Here is a 22,056-nt window from a genome sequence, read left to right as displayed (position 1 = left end):
TGCTTCCTGATGCCCACACAGCAGGCTCCCTGAAGCCGCAGGGACTGATGCAGATGTTAAAGTCCCCTCAGAGAACTGAGTTAACAAAGTGTGCCCCACGGATCCTTCCTCTATCTGATGCCACGCAGTCTATTTTTCTGATTTCCTTGGGACAAATGTGACGGCACGCCTACGGAGTGACGGGAATTTCAGCAGGCACATTTCCCGGCCCTGGTGCAGTTACAAGTGGCCACGTGACCCCTCCCGAGAGTCAGAGGCACGTGGAAGGAACACGGGCGAACTCTGGATTGTGCCTGAAAGCCCAGGCTGAAGTGCGGGGGGCACCGGAGCAGCCACCAGGGGCGGTGACGGGACAGAGCCGCGGGAAGCGGGCCCCCAATGACAGAAGAGCTGCCAGCAGCCCGGCCTACCCGCGCAGACCTTACGAGGACAAACGTGGACACGGTCGTCGTGGCGAAGCCTCTGGTCCCAGTTGCCCGGCCTATGTCCTCACTAATACACGTGGTAAGGATTCTGACACGTCTGTCATCTTCTCCTGACACTGTTACCGCAAGGAACGGGCAGACTGAACTTGACCTTCCCTCCGTGACGCGGAGACGCTCCAGTCCCTTCAGGTTCAGGTCTGAGGAGCTCCTCTCAGCTCGTGGCCTTCCGGGTCAAGGATGGGGCCCTGTAAGTGCTAGCTTTTTCTATGGGAGACCAGCCAGGCGGTTGTGTTTTTGTTGGTGGAGTAAGACAGTACGGACAAGCTTTGGATTTCTGCAGTTCAGAGGCCTCCCCAGATGCAGAACAACTTCTGGAATGCTCACTGATGAACGCCATCCCCTCCGCACCACATGGGGCTCTACCCCCCGACTAGAAACCAGAGCTAAAGCGCAAAGGCCCGGAGCGAGGTGGCTCAGAGGGCCGAGCCGCACAAGTGTCCACGGTGAGTGGCCTCAGAGGCTGTCCTCGGACGAGCCTCGCAGAGGGCTATGGGTGGGCCGGGGGAAGATGAACAGGGGGGGACCCGGACCCGAGGGCTCTGCGGAGGAGAACCCAAGGAGTGAGGGTGAGAGAGGCCGTGGGGCTCAACGAACCACATCTGGTGTCACCAGTCCGCTGTCCTCGTGTGGGTGGGCGAGGAGCCCCTCCCCCCACCATGAGCCCACATAGCCACCCACACCCCCTGCACAGGACGGCGTGCTCTGCGAGTGAGGGCAGGGGCAGGGACTCTCCCAGACGCTTCGTTTTTACTTTTTATTTAGCAGCACATACTGAGAACAACGAATCCTTCCACTTAGGCTTAGGTTTTGAGGAATCATAATGAAGAGAAGACAGGAAACACTAGTCACGGTTTAAGGTCTCGAGAAAGGACAGAACCGCACAACAGCGAGGGATCGGAAAGGGTGGCCCCCCGATTAATATCCTGAGTGTGCACGAGCCTGAGTCAGGAAGCAGAGATGGGACAGAAAGCACCCAGACCTCTGTTCAGCCCAACTGGATGCCAACCAGAACCTCCCACAGAACGTGTGCTTTCAGATCTTGGCTATTTTCCAGAGCCCCTCACGCTGACCACCTCTGAGAACTCAGCTGTCATCCAGTCTGTTACTGACAAGAGGGAAAGGAGAGAGATGGGCTTTGCTCTCCTGAGCGATCAGAAGAGAGCACGGGGCGGGGGCAGAGGGCGGGACTCTTCCGGCAGTGCCCCGGGGAAGACGGGCCGTCTCACTTCTCCAGCTGAGACACCTCATACAGGTACGCAGCCAGCATCTTGGTTCCTTCTATGTAGTTAAGCCTAACGGAGAAGAACAAGCCATCGTGTCGGCTGGTGTCCAGAGGTCCAGGCGCGCACACGGCATTTTCTGGGACGCCCACCGTCCTGCCCTGGTTTTTAGTTCCGCTGGCCTCTAGAACCTGGTTCTCGAGTGCAGGGTCCAGTCCAACCGCTCCTCTAGGGACCAGTCCTGGCCCGGCCTCACAGAGTATAGGGGGCCTCACCCAGGACTTGATAAGAAAAGCCTTACTTTGATCACAGCCCCTCCTTTTGTGTGTTGGATAAGAGGCTTCCAACTTGTGCCCTGACACCCAGGTCTCTGGCCCCTCCTTCTGCCCTCCGAGCAGGGTCTCGCCTCTGTTTTCGCCCCTGACTAGCCCACCCCCGTTACCCCGAAATGCCCACGGGTCATCCCTGCCTGGAGCGCTCCTCACTGCCGCTAACCCAGAGACCACCTTCCATCCCTGTTGGCTAAAAGAGCCCCCGGCACGTCTGCATAAGCCAGGAACACATAAAAGGGGCTCAGGAGCACAGCCGGCAACGACACTGGGATTTTCCAAACAGGAAAAGGGCGGAGGTTCTTTAGGAGCCAGAGATGAAGTCCTGAGATCAACACACACCACTGGCTGAGCCTCCTGGGGAAGACCCACCACCTCCAGGAGCAACCCGCCCCCCCCCCCCCCCCCGGCCTCTCCCCCAAAGCATTCACTCCCCTGCAGGCGGGGGGCCACAGAAACCGCCCCCTCCCGCTCTGCTACAGGACAGGAGGAGGCGGGGAGCGAGGAGGCAGCCATGAGGACACGAACCCAGATTCAGGACGAGGACCCAGAGCCTCACCTGTTGAGTTTCTCGTTCTGGGAGTGGGCGCCATCATCGGCTGAGCCCACAGGCAGCAGCATAACATTCTTCCCTGTGGCTTCCTGAAAGGTCAAAGTCACAGGAATACTGCCACCTTCCCTGGTCAAGTCCGGCTCGACACCAAACACTGGGGGAGAACAGAAGGAGAGATGGTGAGGCTGGGCGCCCACCTCAGATGCAGGGTCCGGACCCTGTGTGCGGCCTGCAGCCGGCAGCCCCGCTCTCAAGGTGGGCTGGTGGCAGGGCCCCGCCCACACACGGCCTCCCCTCGGGGCCCTTACTTTCGTCCCCAGAGAGAAGTCTGACCTGTTTTCAGGGCTCTTCTCCCAGCCATGTAATGAGGGTGATTGAAGTCCGACACCCAGGGTTTCCCACCGTGGCCCATGTACACCTTGAACTTGTTGGGGCTGTGCAGTTCAGCAAATTTCTTCGTCAGGTAGCTCGTAACCTGAACCACAAGTGAGAGACACAACGTATTATTAGCCTGGCGTCTGATCCGGTGCTAGAGATTTACTCTACAGTGGTCTACAGTGAATCTACGATGGGCCGATGACAAGCCTACAGAGGTCCACAGCTAGGCTACATAAGCCTAGCACACGTCTACAGTGCTAGAGTCTGTAGACTCTACTAGTCTACGAAGAGCCTCGGTGGGTCTCATTTTCTGCTGCTAAATGCTGAGCATAACTGTGATAGCAAAAAATGGATTTTATCAAGAAACAAAACCCAGCCATTTGAAGGTAAAAGGTAAGCTTTAATTTCAAGCAATTCACCCTTTACATAGATGTTCCCACATGATAACACTTAAATCAAGGCTTTAGGAAGTCTCTTGGTTTGCTTTATGATAATAATCACATCTAGACCAAAAGTGGAGACCGCGGAACACCCGATGGCAATCTCAGTCCTCAGGACTCAGTCCTGAGGAGTCCTCAGTCCTCCTACAGATTACCTGCAGGAAATCTTCCGGGATGAGGTGGGGCCGCTACTCCCCAAATCTGCCCCCTCTGGAATTCTCCCCTTCCAGAATCTTGCCCTTCCGCTCCTCACCACAGCCCAGACACAGCTCCTGCGGATCCCTCACCCAACAAGCCTTAGGATGAGGTCAGAGGTCAGGTTTTAGCATGCCTCAGCAGTGACAAAGGTCACACGCGATGCTTTTTATATGGCCTTTAATCTTTCATCAGTTTCTGAACTGCTTATTCAGTAATTACAGAGCTGGCAAGAGTCAAGAAGCAGGAAGTGTGGGTCTGGAGTTTGTATCTTTAGCTGCTCAGCGCCCTACTGGGAATCTTCACCCCCGGAGTCTCCGCGGAGGCAGAAGCCCCCCTCCCGGCGTCCCAGCTCCCTCACATGCCTGCTCGCTCACAACTTCGGGAGTCATGTTCGGCACGAGCCTGATGGAGAACTTGCCCACCACTTTCCTAGGGATCACAGTCTTGGCCCCCGACCCAGAAAAGGCGCCTTCAATCCCGTGGAGGGAGAGGGACGGGTACCGCCATCTGTGCATCAGGATGTCTTTCTGCAAAAACAGCAAAGTGGGGCAGGTGACAGCACCGCCTACTTACGAAGGAAACGCCAATGTCATCTGGAAGTCGCCCGTAGTCACCGGCCAGCCTGGGGTGGGCACGATCACAGGCGGGAGGTACAGACCCTAGAGGGCTGACGGGTGAGCCCGCCCCAGTGCGCTCTGGTACCCGCTGTGACACAGCACAAGGGGACTGTGCCACTCTGAACGGCCTCGAGGGTGGCATCTCCATGCCTCCTCGTGGCTCTGTGCTGCCGCAGACTAGAAGAGCCACGGGGTTCCCGCCAGCCCCGCAAAATTCAGGGGTAAGCTGTAGTCCCACAGACATCAGAAGCATCAGGAACCGGGAGGAGGAGGGCAGCACGACGCAGGCCACCTGTGAGCCCCGAGGCCCTGGGCCCACAGGGCACAGAATGAGGCCGTGGTTCCTACTGGAGAGCAAAGCCAGGACCGTCCACTGTCTCCTGGGCCCAGTGACCACAGACAAACATCGTCCCTCTGCCAAGGGGACTGGCACAAAGCAGCCCCCATCTCCCAAACGTATGACGGGTACCACAGACACGCAGCCACCTGAACAAGCACCTGGCAGAGAGGAACCTGACAGGGTCCCCGGGGCTCCTCAGTGACAGCCACCTAATGCGTGGACTTCCTGTTTGTGACCAGGTGATACCTGGCCCTAAGGCAGACTGCTTCCGTAAACACAGACACTAACCAGAAGGCGGCAGGAGGAAACAGAAATCTGCTCAGAGCCCCACTTTTCCAGGCTCACCACCCCCCCCCCCCAGACTAATGTCCCCTGGCCTCAGGACCCAACCGCCAGCTGCCCCGCCTCCGCTCCGACCCACTGACTCTGGGGTGCCTGTGCCCAAGGTGCCTCTGCGCCCCTCCCGTCCCCACGACGCCAGCTGCAGGCTCCCCCCTGCAGCAGCACGACTGGTCTCCCCACCCCACGGCCCCAGCTCCAAACCCGTAGAGCCTCTGCCACGGTCTGCCCTCAAGTGAGGTCTGATCAGCCCGTCCCTCTGCCCAAAACCACCGCGTCCGTCATCTTCCCGGAGAGCAAGTGAGCTCCTCAGCACATCACAGGCCTGCTCGCCCGGCCTTCTCCGTCCTCCTCTGGTCAGCCCTCCCCCCAGACAGCTTGCCTCGCCCGTGCCCTGCTCTGCCGCTCACCCCTCGGGCCTCACCCCTCCCAGGCGCACCGCGCTGCAGACCTCGGAGTGGCCTCCACACCCTTTGACGCTCCCTCGCCCATCTGTCTCCTGGAGAGGTGAAACTCATGGGCTGAGCCTCATGAGGCCACACTCCTCGTACAACCCGGGGTCTGTTGCCGCAGTCCAACTCACGCTGGCTAAATCAGACGTACCCCGACTAAGAAGAAATATGGTAACACGGTTTTCTCCTAAGAGTTAAGTGACCATTCTGTGCAAACGGTTTCCACCATGGCACCCGGCTATCAGGTATGCCTTGGGTCATCCCCGGGCCCAGAGGTAAAAATTATCCAACAAATGCAAATAAGGCAAAAGCCCTGCCACTATGTGTTCTCCCTGCACATTCTCTAGCTCCTAAGTCGTCAAAAGCCATCGTGTGACTTTTTTAAAAACCTCCTAATTCCAAGCCCGAAAATGTGCCGCTTTCCAGCATCTGCACCAACCGAGGGCTCCAGGACACAAGGACCTGTCCAGGTCTTTGCCAGCACCTCGGGCTCCTTCCCACCGGGGTCCCCTGGGCAGGGCATGTCGGGAGGCCTTGCGGACGGATGGGCTGAGGCGGCGGGGGGTTGGGGGCAGCACCTTGCACCCGTGCAGCAGAGTCTCTGCCCCCACGTCCCTGGTGTACTCGTCCAGGTCAAAGTCGATCTTGTCGTAGAGTGCCAGCTCCTCCTCGGTCACGGGGGCCACCGCCTCACTGATGCCGGGGATGAGGATCTTTCCCTTCTTGTCCATCAGAGAGCCTGGAAGGGCACACAGAGGAGGAGCGCTCGGCAGGCAGGCAGGCAGGCAGCTCCCACAGGGCGGTGCTCGCCGCGGGAGCCTGTCCGCCCAGCCACGGGCCGAGGAGGACCGTCTTCCGGGCACGTATGAGGGAGCGCTCAAGCACCATCTAGGCACGTGTGATCATCGATAGTTTAAATAGCTCAACAACCCAGTGAGGTGAGCAGCATCACCTTCCCATTTTAACGCAAGGACACCGAGACGCCGAAGGGCAGGTGACGCGTCCACAGTCACAGACCAGGATACACACGGAGCAGACTGCCTCCAGCAGGCTCCCTGTAAAAGCCACTACGCTAGCCAACATTTCTTTTTTAATACATGTTCCACAAGAAATTAGCTGCTCCCAAGCTAAGGAGGAAGACAAGCAGGGGCGCCTGGGTGGCTCAGGCGGGTGAACGTCCGACTCTGGGCTTCAGCTCAGGTCTGATCTCATGGTTTGTGAGTTCGAGCCCCACGTTAGGCTCTGTGCTGACAGCTCAGAACCTGCTTAGGATTCTCCCTCTCTCCCCCTCTCCCTCTGCCCCTCCCCTGCTCACACTCTGTCTCTCCCTCTCAAAATAAATTTAAAAACTTAAAAAAATTTTTTATATAAAAAAGGAGGAGAAAGACAAGTAGAACAGAGTAGACTCTAGTCCCAGGAAGGAGAGGCTGACAGGGAAGGAGACAGAACTTAACCGAATCATGGCAAAGCCACATCCAGCCTCAAACTGGCAGAACACCAGGACTGGGCTGGGCCCCGCTCCCACAGAGCTGAGCGCACAGGAGCCCTTGCTGGGCCGCTAAGATACAAAACACGCTGAGGGGGTGCCCTCCGAGGGGCGGGAAACACAGCCGTGTCCAGCGGAAGGATGGTCAAGTGATCCTAAGGGACGGCTCCCACAGGGCCTGGCGAAGCCAGGGTCTGCCCCAGTCGGGTCTCAGGGGCCAGGCAGGCAACACTCGAGGGGGTCAAGGGAGACAGGGGCAGAAATGAAGCGTGTCCATCTTTTAAAGGAACAGGGAGCAGCGGGAGGGAGCAAGAGGGAAAGAGAGGAGAGTGGACCATAAAGGGTGGTGACAAGCCCCAAATGCTGGGGACAGCCTGGAAACAAGGCCCCTCCAACTTCTCTCCCACGTCCGCAGGGAGTGGCGGCAACCGTGCTCACCCATCAGCAAGATGAGATCCGTCATGGCCTCGTGCACCGAGCCTCCGTACACGCCAGAATGCAGGTCTTTGTCGCTGCACTCCACCTGCACGGACACAAGAGACCCCTCCGCTTGCGGCTCGGTGGGAGCTCATCCTCAGCACGCGACAGTCACGAGACCCGACAGTTTTCAAGACTGCGATCTGCTCCCGCCAGGGGCAAAGCAAGGCATTTCCCAAATGACAACCCTCCGGCAGCGGGACAAGACGGCGCTCCGGGCCACGTCGGCCACGGGTGGGGGGAGCGCCGCCGGCCGGCTCCCTGAGCACCCAGAGCCCTCTCCCGAGGCTTCGCGGGGACCCCGCGCCTTTCTGCTGAAAGGGAACAGCAACACGAACGGCAGCGGCAAGGACCTTGAGCCTGAGGACCCGGGACCAGACCCCGCCCGCCGCACCCCCGCCCCCCCACTAACGTGCGGGCAGGGGCAGGTTTCAGGCCTCGCCAGGCCCGCGCCTCCACACCTGTAAAGCGACGAGGTGGGAGCATCTGGCTGTCGGCCAGAGGGTTCTTGCTCCGGCCGCCCGGGGAGCAGTCTGGGGAGACCAAGCGCTCAGGGCAGCGGTGACGGCCGCTCTGGCATCTTCGGCCCACAAAACGCTCCCTCACGGGAACCGGTTCACCCCGCGTGCCAGGCACCTCATCCGCGGATGGGACCCGGGCTCAGCCGCCCGGGCCTGCCCGCCCCGCCCCTGCGCCCGGCGGCCTCGGCGGCTTCGGCGGCTAGTGAAACGACCCAGTTCCCTCAAGACCTCCGTTCCAGGCAGGGCCTGAGGGGACATCTTGACTTTTCAAAGTCTTTCTAAAATGCTCTGCACGAGCCAATCTTCCTAAACGACCTACCAGTTATCTTTCCTCGACCGCTCCGAGGCGATCCTGCAAACACCCCCTAGCTGCAAGCTGGGTGAAACTGACTTCTGAGTGCCGGCCGCGCCCGGAGAAGCGCCAAGTCGCGTCACGTTCACGACCAGACGCCGAGAAGGCTCCGTGCTCCTCCATCACGCGCATGGCTCCCTTCCTGGGACCCGCGCACCGGGGGCTACGCAAGGGCAAGGGGGCCTACGGGTCGGGAGGAAACACCACGAACACGTAGAGCTCTACACGATACCTCAATGAAAAAGTAGCAAATGCCCCTGAGACCGTATGTGATGCACGGCTTCTTCTTTCCCAGCCAGTAGTTGTCAGAAATGCACACGTAGTCCACGTCTTTAAAGAATGTGTCCTTCCGCGAAAATATCAGCTCATCCAGGCCTTCCGAGCCCGACTCCTCCATGCCCTCTAGACAGAATCGGACGTTGACCGGGATCTCCTGTGGACGGGAAAACGAGCACTAGGAGGCATTCAGCTCTCAGGCGCTGTTTCTTCTTAGACACAAAAGGCCGAAGCCACCGAACGCTTTGAAATCACAAATCTCAAATACTCAACTTCCCCCAGACCCACCACTCGGGCAGGCTGTGTGTGCCCTGCAGCCACCCTCCGCCCTCAGGTGCCGGGCCGTCGGGGGACAAGCATGGACCCAGCCACCCCCACCCGGAGGACTCCTTCCGAGGATGCCACAGTGCGACCACACTTCCTATTCCCGGGGACGTCTGCGCTCACCCAGCGTGAATCAGGCGTCTCCAGGGAAGCCTGAGCTGCTCTCTCTACAACACAGGCTGTGACACACAGAAAACCAGTCTCCACGGCGTCAGTCACCAGTCACCACCCACGCGCTGTTCCCATTCACAGGTGCTCTGCACTAGGACCCCCACTCTCCACACGCTGACAGGCCCTTTCCCCGAAGAGCGGACGGTAACCGTAAGACGTGGCCTCCCTGACGCCTGCTCTCCGGTTTTCCAGGTCTCCCCAGAGCTGTGCAGTGAGGAAGGCGGCCCTTCCACAGATGGGAAAATGAAGCGGCATCCGAGTGACGTGACCTGCCAAAGGTCCCACAGGCTACAAAAGGCAGAGCCCCACGTGGATGCAAATCCGTGGAGTCCTGGTTCAGAACTGCCCCCAAACAGCACTCGGCGCCAGCTACCTCGCTTCCCCTGCTTCTGTCTCTCAAGTGAAATCTTTCCTGGGACGTTGGCAGGTGGAACGACTGTTAAGTGGCGCTGCTCCGGCGGCCACACACGGCCACGCTCCCCGCGGTCACCCCCAGATCCCGAAGGACCCCGGAGGAAGGAGAGCCTTTCCAGTCCCCGAGCCCAGCCAGTCCGAGGCTCTGGGCCTCAGCTCCCTCCTGGGCAAAATGACACCTGGGACCGGGGAGTCCCAGACCCTTCCCAGATCTACCACTGTACCCTCTGACAAAAATGCTTGTCTCATTATTCTCGTTTTATCAGGACACGGGATAGACCAAGCCGCAAGAACGCTCTATACACACTGATGGAGATTAGGTTAAAAATAGCTGAAAAGATCAAAAAGTAACAAAACAAAAAACTTCGGACAGCTGAGATTCTAGGACCTTTTTCCTCTCTACTTTTCTAAACTTTAGACAAGGAGAAGGTATTTCACAGTTAAGGGAATATATTTCAAAAGCTAAAAATTTCTCAGGAAGATAAAAACCACCCTGAGAGAGACAGGGGTTGCCCACGACCACGGAGCCCAAGTCACGGCCCGTCGGTGAGCCCTCTCAGAGATGGAACCTACAGCTGAAAACTCAAAGTTCAGGTGCTGGCTGGATTCCTGCCGAGTCATCAGGAGTATGACCTCTGAACAACTGTAAAACCATTAACAATTCCTAAAGCTGGAAAACAATTATAATCTTAAATCTGATCCAACTGCTAATACGGTCTCGGGGAACCTTGCTTTCTCCGATCCCGGTGACCTTTGATCTTCACAGGCGGTTCTAGAAACAGACAGCCCTGCTTTGTACCGCTCTGACGGAGCCAGTGAGACATGGCTCAAGTACCTGATTCGTTTTCTGGAAGGCTTCCAGGGCATTCAGCCAGCCGGCCACCGGCCCCTTATCATCGGTTGCGCCTCTCCCATACAATTTGCCTAGAACAGCAATCAGCAAATTCGGTTACGATCACAATGAAACAGAAAAGAAAGTGCGTTTCTGGAGCTCATCCGATACCATCTTCGCGCGCCACACGCAGCCCCTCTTCAAACCAGGCGCCCTGTTTTCGTTCTATCAAGAGCCCCACGTCTCCATCCGAAATTAGATTAGGATTCGCTATGATCTAAGAGCAAGCCACGTGGACGCCCCCACGCTCCCCTCCCCTTCTTCCGCAGACACAGCAGTTAGCGCTCACGTTCCTCCTGACCCGGGGCGTGGACTGCGGGCCCAGCCCCAGGAGGTCACTACCAGCCGGCCAGCTACTTAAAATCTACTTCCACGACCACCGGGCAGCAGTAAGGGTAGTCGAAGTGGTCATATGTAGGACCCATGGTGCACCGTCATCGAGAGAGAGCTGTCTCCCTCAACCTCATTTGGTAAAGGAAGGAACATGTTTACTCTTCACTTCTCCAGGCCATCACTTGGAAAACCAGAGGACACAGTATTGCCTCTCCTCCGTGAAATCAGTCACAGGACCCACCCTCCCCACCCCCCACCCCCCCCACTGCACACTCGCTCCTGGGACCCCTTACAGAGGGAGGTGGCTGGGCTGGGCACTGCCTGCCACCACGGACACTGGGGAATCAAGCTCAGACCCTCCTCCTGCCCCTGTCACACGGTGTAGAGCTCGGCACAGGGAGACCAGGACAGAGGAAGGACGGCAGTCCAGCGAGGGCGGGCTGAGGCTCAGCCCCTCTCTGGCCTGGTCTGTGGTGAGCAGTCAGTTCTCTGACTTCCTCATCCTCGGCTTGCTTTTAATGTTGGACACGTTCAACGTGACCACCCCGAAGCGGCGTGAGGCTTCAAGCCATCACCACCCTGGGAATTTCTTTTTATCAACTAAACCGGCTTTTCGCAACAGCCGCAGAGCCCTCCTGAAAAGCATCCTTGTTCCCGCGACAAGCACTGACTGCATCACTCCGACGAGCCAGAATGCGCTGGACAGAGGTGCACGGAGGCGCCGTGCTCCCTCCCTCCAGGCCCCGGCCCCGACGAGGCGACACAGGTCACCACCAGCTGACCGCAAGGTGAGGAGCTGGTGCAGCTTCACCCACGCCCGGGACTCCGCCGAGGGCGCCGCTCTGTGTGTCAGAACCGGGGACAGGCCGAGTGGGAGGCCTCACACGCCAGCGCCGATGCACAAGCAGGTGTTCCCGTGGCGCAGGTGAGGAGCCATGAGGGGCAGACGGGGGGGGGGGGCGGGGGGGAGGCCGAAGAGCCACGGAGTCTCCGGAGAGGTGTCGGGACAGACACATCACGCTGCGGTCATCACGTGGCAGGAAGAAGAGGGGGGCAGGACCCACAACGTCAACAAGCCACGGGAGAGCGTGCAACAGGGGAAGAGCGGTGGCCGGGGAGAAGGCCCAGCAGGCACCGGGGCGTGCGCGAGCAGGGGGGGGACTGGCCAGGTTTCCGGTGCGTGTGGCGGGGGAGACGGTGACAGAGGGAACAAGGGGGAAGGGCAGGCCGGAGAGCAAAGACACGGAATTGTGTTCCGGACAGTGGCAAGCGGAACGGCCCGCAGACGTGTGGGTCTGACGCTCGAGGGAAGCCGAACAGCAAGTCACAACTGCACCGCGAGAGCGACGGCCGTGCGGAACTGGGTCTCCTCAGAGGTGCTGCTCTAAGTGAAAAGGTTCCTCAAGTGTGCACAGTAATGAACACGGCTGACGCTGAGCCGGGGAAAGGTCTGAACGGAAACTTAACGCATCCAGTGAGAAGGGCTCTGATGAAAGACGGTCTGGACTTTGCCCCAGGGGGCCAGGTACAAACGAAAGGGCTTTTTCCTCTGGCCAGAGATGGCCAAGTATGGAGACAGGGAAGCTCAGGAATGAGTGCACGAACAACCTTTATACCGGACAGGGACAGGAAGAAAGAGGCCGGCCTGAGGTGGGTCCTCGGTAAAGACGGTCAAGTGCCTGTGGGCACGTGGCCGGGGCGGCAGCCACTGACTATCACTGAGTGACTGTTATGTCCCTTGCCACGGGAGGCAGGGCTTGGGCAGAGACCAGTGCTTCCCTACTGTCCCGGCGCACAGCTGCTGAAACACACCCGGGAAGCAGCCGCATGCCGGGTTAGGTATCAGACTGCAGGTTTTTGAGGGCTGCAAGCCTGAATTCAGAACACGTTTTCTGAGAAAATATCAGCAAGGGAAGAAGTCCGACAGACCCCAGGCTACAAATACTCCTCTCCACGAGGACAGGTAAGCTTTCTGATGTTTCAATGACTGGTGCACATGTGTGGAACTTCCAGAACCCAATTGCTAGGTGATGTGAACACGACTTGCTCTGGAAAGAAAACAAGTTACTTTCTGAGGCAAGAGAGTAGAGAGGCTTCTCCAGATGCTTCCCCTTCCCCTGCTAGAGGAAAGCGTTCCTCACCGTCGCGTTCCACCAGGGTGAAGGGTTCGCTATCCCAGCCGTCCTCGAGGGCTGCCGGCTGCACGTCCAGATGTCCATAAATACACACGGTTTTCTTCCGGGGGTCGGAGCCCAGCTTGCCGAGTAGAATGGGAGGAAGTGGTATCTCGGACCCATCAGGGAGCTAAGAGACGAGAAGGAAGCAACAGAGGACAGCCATTGTTTCAAAAATTCGGTGCTTATGGGAGATACCACTAAAGTACCGTGAGAATTTTTACCTGTTCTTATCAACCTTCATTACAGAGTTTAAGAACACCTTGTTCAACTGCATCAGTTAACAACAAATTCCTTTCCCATAATCCACAGCACTTAGGCCGCATAATGTTTACCAACCGCAGGGAGTTTGGTGAATTTTTCAAAGCTGACTTTTTTAAACGTCTATATTGACAAAACATATTATGAAGGCCATGCTTGGGATACAACTTTGCTCATTATTTTCCAAAATAAGGATGAAAACTACTACCATCTTCAAGCAGGGGACAGGTTTGAAATTCCGCACGTGGGTCACAGTTATGCACGGGAAAGGATGCAGACCAGGACAGAAGGGAAGGGAAATCACAGCAAGTCATATTGACGCGGGCAGCGGGAGCTGGAGCCCCCTCTCGGCTTCCTCCCAAGCCCAATCGGTGTCCCACAGCCTCGCAAGAACGGGGGACAGGGTATCAGTCACGGCACTAAGTGGACACGTCCCTTGGGGACCATGCCAGGCTGCTGGAATTCTTGCACGATTTGTCTTTTTGTCTTTCCAGTGCACCCCGCTCATAAATACTCAACTCTCAACTCGTAACTCTTGGCGACCCTGCAGTACCCATGCGCAGCCTGGGAACCAAGGTCGCTTACCCACATGAACCGCCCCCAGGGCCGGGTTCACGCACCAGTACGGAAGGACAGCCACAGCCCTGAGAGGCAAAGAATCGTTCCTCAGACTCACCACCCTGGTCACACGTGACGTGTGACACTAGTTGCATCCGGCCCTCAGCTGGCCTCAGAAAAATAATGACTTTCAAATGACAAATTTTCTCTAAATAAATTTCTACTCGGTATAGCTGAAATGCTCAATAGTTTACCATTCTCAAGGATGCCATTTGGGCCCATAGATAAATTTATACCGAAATTCATGTTGCAAGTTGCAAACTCTGTCGGGATGTCCCTAACTTCCCAGAACGTGAAAGAATAAAGTCTGGCTGAGAAACACAGTCCAGGGTTTACGGGGATACCACGTTATCCTCTACCAGAGAACCTGCCTGGGCAGAAGCCTTCGACAAGGACCGCACGTGTCTCCCCACTCCTGCCCCAGCCCCACAGCCACCACGTGGGTCCAGCTCCCAGCCCTCAGGCTCACCGCACCGGCACCCAGCGGGTCGCACGCCGTGCTGTGCACTTTGTTCACTTCTTCCCTCACGCCACTTCTTGCTCAGGGACCACGACTGTCCCATTTCCTGAGCACTTCTGTCGGGAGGTCAGGCCCTCGGTGACCAGGTCCCCCACAGCTACCGGCCAGGCACCCTTCCCATCCTACCGCCCAGGCAGCAGACGGGCCCGACGTGACGTGGCCTGAGCCAGCCTCAGCAGCGAGCCCCATGCCAAAGAGCCCCACGTCGGCCCTTCCCACCGTCCGTGCCCGCCCTCAAGCCTCACCCGCCAGGGACCCGTGCTCTGAGGTCCGGCACTAGGACCCGGGCTCCCTCCAAACGTCGCCTCTCCCCCAGAAGCCTGGGGACGCTCCAGCTTCTGCACGTACGTACGCAAGACATCCAACTCCGCCTTCAGACCCGCCCCAAGCCTCCTGGCTTCCTAAGAAACAGAACGCTGCTGCCCAGTGGACTCATGGGGAGAGAAGCCCCCAGAATCTATGGAGAACTTTTCTAACAGTGGTGCAATCTGTCAGTTCCTTGATAAAAACAGGTCTTATGTAATTCAAGAGCGTAGCAGTCATTTGTGTTTTGTGGACACCCTTTCTTTAGGAATGCGCTGTAACACCAACATTAAATAGAATCAATCTATTGTAATGAAACAACCCTGACAAAGTATTCACCACCTAGATTTTTTTTTAACATGTTGGGAAAAAAGGTAAGGGAGCGGTCAATTATGCTTCTAAAAGAAAATAACACAAAGAAACTTGATTTATCCTCTCACAAGTGGGGAAAAGTGCTGGGAAGATGCAGTGTATCTTAAATCAACTATTACATCTGTTGTCAAAAGAAATCTCAAAGATACGATACTGGACTGGGAATCAGGAGGCCCACGTGTGAATCTCCTTTGTCATGACCTGACTGCGGGTTCCCTAAAGAGACACAGCCCATCTGGGCCTCTGGGTTCTTCCATTTGTGAAAAGACCGGACGGGGCTGAATGTCCACACAAAACCCCGAGATTATGATACCACCGGACACTTAGATCATCAAGCAAGAGAACCGAGAAAAGCCAACCCTGTCACACTGTGCAATATAAAAGAATATGACAACGGGGCATTGGTGGTTCAGTGGTAGAATTCTTGCCTGCCACGCGGGAAGCCCAGGTTCGATTCCCGGCCAATGCAGCCTTCGTCTTTGGGGCACCTGGGTGGCTCAGTTGGTTAAGCAACTGACTTCAGCTCAGGTCATGATCTCACGGTTCACGGGTTAGAGCCCCGCATCAGGCTCTGTGCTGACAGTTCGGAGCCTGGGGCCTGCTTCGGATTCTGTGTCTCCCTCTCTCTCTCTGCCCCTCCCCCACTTGTGCTCTGTCTGTCTCTCTCTCTCAAAAATAAATAAAATGTTGGGGCGCCTGGGTGGCTCAGTCTGTTAGGCATCTGACTTTGGCTCGGGTCATCATCTCACGGCTGGTGAGTTCGAGCCCCGCGTCGGGCTCTGTGCTGACAGCTTGGAGCCTGGAGCCTGCTTCAGATTCTATGTCTCCTTCTCTCTCTGCCCCTCCCCCACTTGTGCTCTGTCTCTCTATGTCTATTAAAAATAAATAAATGTAAAAAAAAAAGCAAAAATAAAATGTAAAAAAAAAAAATAAAAAAAAAAAGAATATAACAAACTTATGAAATATGGCATTACCATGGGACTTGAAATCACCTGAAACTAAAAAGTAAGACTGTTTGTTCAAGTTAGGAAGAAAACGAACCGATTTCATCTGTCAGAATCCTGACAAAAATGCAGCCGGGCCCCCAGCCCCCACACAAAGGTGCTCGTTTTCAGGAACCGAGTCATTAAAAAAGTGCCATTTCTACCCCCTGGGATGCCAGGGGACACAGTGTGGTGAGCGGGAAGCTTCGTTACTTCTACACCTACGTGGGTAGCATGTGACTGCCTGGTTTGAATGGAGGCTGCTTTCTGCTGCGGGGGGGGGGGGGGGGTCCCCACTGTCTTCTAAGAGTGGCCATTACATTAATGTATTTCTAAGTAACCTCAACAGCTCTGCCACCTGGAGAGAAATGCCGAGTGTTACAAAAGCTTTGCCCCAGTCCAACTGAGGGAATCACACAGTTTAGTACCCAAATCGGGCCTTTCCCGTTTGTTTTAAAGACAAGCAGATTACCTGAAGCAAGATGGCTTCAGAATGTGCTGAGTCCTACCAACCCCTCAGGCAGACCTGCTCCCCAGGGTTCTGTAACTCCCAGGTGCCGGCCCCTTACCTTCTGTTTCCCAATATCTGCCAGTTCCACAGAGCCCCCCAGCTGCTTGATGTCCGCCGCAGCGACCTCCAGCATCCGCCTGATTTCACCTCTCTTCTCGGGCCACGCAGATACACTCTGGATGGCCACCCATTCCGCGAGTTTCTGTTTGGGGACGATCAGCAAAAAGGGACTGTGAAAAGGTGCCCCTTAAGGAAGAAAGGTAGTCGTGATTTTGCCAGGTTTCGAGGACGCCAAGTTGACTTCCTACCTGTGGCCACTCCATTTAAACGTGACGGCTACATGTAAAAGAGAAGAGCTACCTCACTGGTTTTTTTGTTTAAGATTTTTAAAAACTGTATTGTTTCACGAACTACAGCTTAATAGCAGAAAAATGTCAGAATGTGTATTTTTAACCATTAAGCATGAGATGAATGTAAAATGCACAAAGTTCCATAAGTAAGTTTATGTCCGAGTCTAACAAAATTAAAGCTGAAACATACAGAAACAACATCTTCACAGTCCAGGTCAGCTTATTATCCACGCTGACAACGGCCAAATTCTTTAAAGTATAATTTTTAGAATGAGAACCACAGATTTCATCTGAAATGTGTCTTCCAAGAATAACTTTAAAGCACAATTCTTTAAATTCATGTCAAGAAACAGATGAACTTATAACATTACTGAATCATTTAAAACAGACTAAATGCAAAAAAAAAAGTTAAAGTTCTTTAGTCTGTATCTACTACAAGAATTTGCATGCAGAGATTAAACAAAAATGTCGGATGAGCTCTTCTACTTCTACGAACATATATATATAAAGACTTTCTGTCAAACACTAAAGGGTAACTTGCATACTGTGATGAGAAGGTAGAGGAGAAGACCTCTAAATACTACATTTTAGGTTACCATTTGTGTGTGTGTGTGTGTGTGTGTGTGTGTGTGTGTGTGTCAAGAACTCTGGAAGCTCCCAGCAAATTTTCAGTACAGAACACAGTATTATTAACTACAGTCACCCTGCTGTACATTCAGTCCCTGGAACCACTTATCTCATAACTGGAAGCCTGATCCCTTTGACTGGTATCTCCCCATTCCTGCCCCCCCCCAACTCCCAGCAACCACCATTCCACTTTGTTTCTCCACATTCTACTTTTTAAGATTCCACATATATGTGAGATCACACAGTATTTGTCTCACTCTGTCTACACAAAATTAAAAAAAAAAAAAATTTTTTTAACATTTATTTTTGAGAGACAGAGCATAAGCAGGGGAGGGGCAGACAGAGAGGGAGACACAGAATCTGAAGCAGGCTCCAGGCTGGGAGCTGTCAGCCCGACACAGGGTTCGAACACACAAACTGCGAGATCATGACCTGAACTGAAGTTGGACACGTAACTGACTGAGCCCCCCAGGCACCTGTGTCTACATAATATTTTTAATACTTGATATAAATGGCATGGCTCCGGGGTGCCTGGGGGGCTCAGTCAGTTAAGCATCCGACTCTTGATTTCAGCTCAGCTCATGATCTCGTGGCTCATGAGCTCGAGCCCCATGTCAGGCGGGCTCTTTGCTGTCAGTGCAGAGCCTGCTTGGGATTCTCTCTCCCTCTCTCTGTCCCTCCCCTACTCATGCTTGCTCTCTCTCTCCCTCAATAAACAAACCAAAATAAATAAGTAAATAAATAAAAGGCATAGCTTATATTTGCTTCTTGACAGTTTCTCTGAGCCCCACTGGATTAAACCTAATTTTAACATTTACTGCAATAAATATTCTCTTACCTTAATGTAGCGATCCTGATTTTCATCAACATACTTAAACAGGGTAGTGAGGGCCGACATCTTTCAACCGAATCGTGGGCCTTACAGGTTCCTGGAAGGAAGCACAACCTGTCCGTCCTGCCTGTAGACGGGTCTGACTGAGCAGTGGGCCAGGACGGCACTGGTCGAAGAGGCAATAAAGTTCTACTCCACCCTCGCAGCCATCACGAGGCCTCCAGGAAGTGATTGCAGTGCACACACAAGCAGTGAGAGGCCCGGGGTGATCTCCAAGTTCCTTTCTCAGAAGGAACGTGTGCACAAGATTGTGGGCCAAAACAGATAGTTAACTGAAGGAAGGGCCTGAGTTGAAGACAATCTGATGAAAATTAAAAGTAGGCAGCTGCCAGTAACACTGATTTATCAGCACTTAAGATTTTTCTAACGCACGCACTGAACTTCCCACTTACTACCACCACAGACAAAATAATCACTCCAAAGACTGCAGCAGAAGTGTCACATCCTGTCTGTTACTGTCACAAAGCCACAACACAACAATCAAAACCCAAGGCAAAGAAAGTCCAATTTAAAAAGTTGATAATCTGAGCCCAGAAACGGTCAAAGGCAACATGTGAAACCTCCACACGGGCCTGATGAAGAAACGTCCATGGAACTCAGCCCCCCTCCAGAGTGCATTTTCCAACACCCAGCTTCTCATGTGTGAGACCCAACACATCCTGCTCTGCCACGCAAACACATACAGGGGAAAGGAACTCACTTGACCAGCCGTCTAAAGGTGGGAATGAGCAGGGAACAAAAGGATTCTGGTTTGGGGACTTTCAAAATCGGTTCCCTCGCCTTCCCTCAACTGACATTTCAAATTCCATCAAGTGGCAAGACTGGCCAGAAGCATCACAAGTCACACCAGACATCTCAGAAATGCAGCAGTAGTGACGAGGTCCTGTCACATCCAAGTAGTTCTAAATGCCTGTGTACTGACACACTGCAGTCGAAGAGTAGTTTTTTCTTGGTAGAGGATTCCAAAGTGATTGCTAAACACGGCAGCGACTCTATACCGTGACAGGAGGCCTGGCGGCTGCTTAGCAAACAGAAAGATGCCCCAGCTGTGCTGTATGATTTCTATGATTTCAGAACGGCCAGCTCCAGCTACGTAGTTCTCAGCGCATAAAATATTTACACACCTCCCAGCCACCTAAGACTGCTGCCCCTGAGGCTTTGATCTGAAACACAAGTCAGTCCACAAATGCTGGAGAGGCATTTCATGAGCATAAACAAGTGAAATTCCCATCTATCTGTCACCAATCATGTAAACTGGGAAGCTATCTAGGACCATATGCTACACTGGGTGCTTTTCATTTGGGTTCCTGGTTATGAAATACCAGAAACCCCAAGCTCACTGTGGGATCTTCTCACTAATATTCTTTGCGGTCAAAATGAACAACCACCTTCCAGCTAAGGCAGAGATACATCTGCCTAAGTCGCACTTTTACCCAAGACGGAACAGAGATCAGATTGTTCAGCTCTCCATGCCAAGTCACCAGGGCTGCCTGAAAAGCAAATGCTTCTCTGAATTCCCAATCTGGTCAAAGGAGGTCAGGCCAGGGCCATTTTCTCGCTCCCGCTCACAGTTCTAGGAGCTCCTGTCCCAACCTGCCCCTCTTCCCCATCCAGACCGGAAACCATTAAAGATGGGACCCCTTTGACATGCCCTGCTGAACCCCACTTGTGAAGGTAAAAGCGCTGTGTGGGAGTGAACAAGAGAAAATATTATGCTTTCAGAATAAATGCCCGGATCTCTAACTTTCCCGGGGAGTGCCATCACTTAAACAATGAAGCTAGTGGCAGCTGGAACCACCCGGCAACACCTACATGTGTCCCAGTCCTTGTCTCTCATGTTCTCCAGCTCGTGACACCAGGTCAGCACGAGGATGACCGTCCGGGACCCCGCCCATGCCGCGGGGGGCCGCCCGAGGACAGGACCACCCCCAGTTGGCACATGGGGAAATTGAAGCCGAGAGCAAGACTGAGCCGACCGCCTCACACCCGCCTGAAAGTCTGACCCTAAGGACCCCTGACCCCGGGCCCCGGCCGGCCAGCAACATCGACCTAAAGGCTCCAGGGGAGAAAGAGAGCCTTGAGTTTTTTGGGGGCCTCGTCAGGAGGAAGTGATTGAGCGGTCTTCTGCGCGTCTTGCCCGCCGCCCGCAGCGCGCCGGGTCCCCGCGAGGGCCTTCTTTTAACCGCGGTACCCTCTCTCCCGGTCCCTACTGGCCACGCGCACCAGGCGGTGGGCCAGGCCTCTCCAAGCCGGGGCTCCCGGCCACCACTCCCCCGGGGACCTCGGTCCCTGCTCCCACACGCCGAGGCGCGACCCATCCGCCCCCTCCGAGGACCGCCCGGCCCGGCCCGTCCAGACCGCTTACCCCCTCAGCTGCAGCAGCGCCGGTTCCGTACCACGTGCCCAGTCACGCCCCCGGCGCGGAACCGCCTCCCGCCGCCCCGCCGCCCCGCCCACCAATCCCCGGCCTCTTCCGGAGTGCCGGCGTCGCCCCGCCCCTCCACCGTCCCGCCCACCAACCTCCGAGCTCCTAGGGGAGCTGGCGTCGCCCCGCCCCACGCCTCTCCACCCACCAATCACCGGGCTTGTTGGAGAACCGGCTTCGCCCCGCCCCTCCCCGCCTCCCAATTTGGGAGACCTGCGGGGAATTCCTGAGCTGTGACCCTGAGGGCTGCGGCCGTGTGGTCGACTCCTTGCCTGCTCCTTGCTTGGTCCCGCTGGGCTGGGGTCGGGTGCGTGGATGGTGAGGTTCTGAGGCCCCGGGAGCGGCGTACACCCCACGCTCAGGCTCGGGGCGGCGCGCCTGTGCCCGGTCACACGCGGTGCCGTTTGATGCCTCCGGGCCCTGGGTCCGCAGGGCCCCAGCGGCCCTGTTTCTGGGGGAGGGGGTGTATCAGTGTTTAAATCCAGTGGTCTCGGGACTGTGGACGCAGGAGGACCCACCCTTTTTCTGTGCTTACCTTTGAAATACCGAGACCCTAGGTGGTGGTGATCGTCTCCGTGAGAGCGGTCCCACAAGAACTTGGCAAAGAATCTACCCTCCCACATTTTGTCTGCCGTTTATAAAGTTTATTTATTCTGGGAGAGAGAGAGAGAATCCCAAGCAGAGCCCAACCCGGGGCCTCAGCCCACTAACTACTTAGATCAAGACCTCAGCAGAAAGCAAGAGTTGCCTGCTGAGCCCACTGAGCCACCCAGGTGCCCTTGGTTTTAATAGCAAGTTTAGTAGTTGCAAAAGATGTAAATACTTAAAAAAAAAAAAAAATGACCTCTCCCTTAAATTTTCCGTCTATATCCTCTCTCAGAGTGTTGTCAAATTGTAACTTCTTGTCGATTAAAGTTCGAAAAATGAGGGAAAATTAAATACTGAGAAGTCCCGATTCCACTTCCTCCCCCAGTCCAGTCATACTGTACAAACAGCTTTTATCTTAAGAGGAAATTTTTTCCATATTCGGTAGTCTATTATTTATTTTTAACTATTTCTTTTTTCTTGAATCTTTGTGTTTCTTAAAAACATTTTTAATTGAAGTACAGTCTTGACATATAATGGATTCGTTTCAGGTGTACCAGTGATTCAACAGTTATAATCATTACGAAATACTCAGTGTGTAATTACCATCTGTCATCATATAAAATTATTACAATATTATTGACTCAGCTGTAGGTTACATCTCTATGACTCATTTTGTTTATAGGTCTGTGCCTCTTAATCCCCTTTACCTAATTTGTGCTCCCACAACCGCTACTCTGGTGTCTATATTTATGAGTCTGTTACTCTCTTGCTGTTGTTGTTGGCTCGTTTGTCCACGTATAGGTGAAATTATAAGGTTTTTGTCTTTGCATAATAC

The 22,056-nt window shown here is 54.8% G+C and overlaps 1 protein-coding gene and 1 non-coding gene across 4 annotated transcripts; one reads left to right on the top strand and one right to left on the bottom strand.

The window, feature by feature from the left end:
* Window positions 1–1,225: 1,225 nt before the first annotated feature.
* CNDP2 (carnosine dipeptidase 2) lies at window positions 1,226–20,644 on the bottom strand. 3 transcript variants are annotated; one of them, XM_042910392.1, is made up of 12 exons: window positions 20,574–20,644; window positions 18,155–18,245; window positions 16,398–16,541; window positions 12,739–12,901; window positions 10,208–10,296; window positions 8,420–8,620; window positions 7,276–7,360; window positions 5,930–6,090; window positions 3,966–4,130; window positions 2,921–3,062; window positions 2,594–2,741; window positions 1,226–1,777 (listed from the first exon to the last, which is right to left on the bottom strand). In XM_042910392.1, exons 2-12 carry the CDS (start codon window positions 18,212–18,214, stop codon window positions 1,708–1,710), a joined length of 1,428 nt encoding a protein of 475 aa, XP_042766326.1. In that variant the 5' UTR covers window positions 18,215–18,245; window positions 20,574–20,644; the 3' UTR covers window positions 1,226–1,707. The 3 variants fall into 3 exon arrangements, with proteins under 3 accessions (XP_042766326.1, XP_042766327.1, XP_042766328.1); XM_042910393.1 differs by lacking the exon at window positions 20,574–20,644 and having other exon boundaries at window positions 18,155–20,515; XM_042910394.1 differs by lacking the exons at window positions 8,420–8,620; window positions 10,208–10,296; window positions 12,739–12,901; ... (1 more) ...; window positions 18,155–18,245; window positions 20,574–20,644 and adding an exon at window positions 7,776–7,922.
* Window positions 15,244–15,314, top strand: TRNAG-GCC. The gene has a single exon. It is a non-coding gene; the product is annotated as a tRNA-Gly (tRNA).
* Window positions 20,645–22,056: the final 1,412 nt, after the last annotated feature.

This window comes from Panthera leo, chromosome D3, assembly GCF_018350215.1.
Source record: "Panthera leo isolate Ple1 chromosome D3, P.leo_Ple1_pat1.1, whole genome shotgun sequence".
Lineage (NCBI taxonomy): Eukaryota > Metazoa > Chordata > Mammalia > Carnivora > Felidae > Panthera > Panthera leo.
This window is presented reverse-complemented; position numbering and strand designations above follow the sequence as displayed.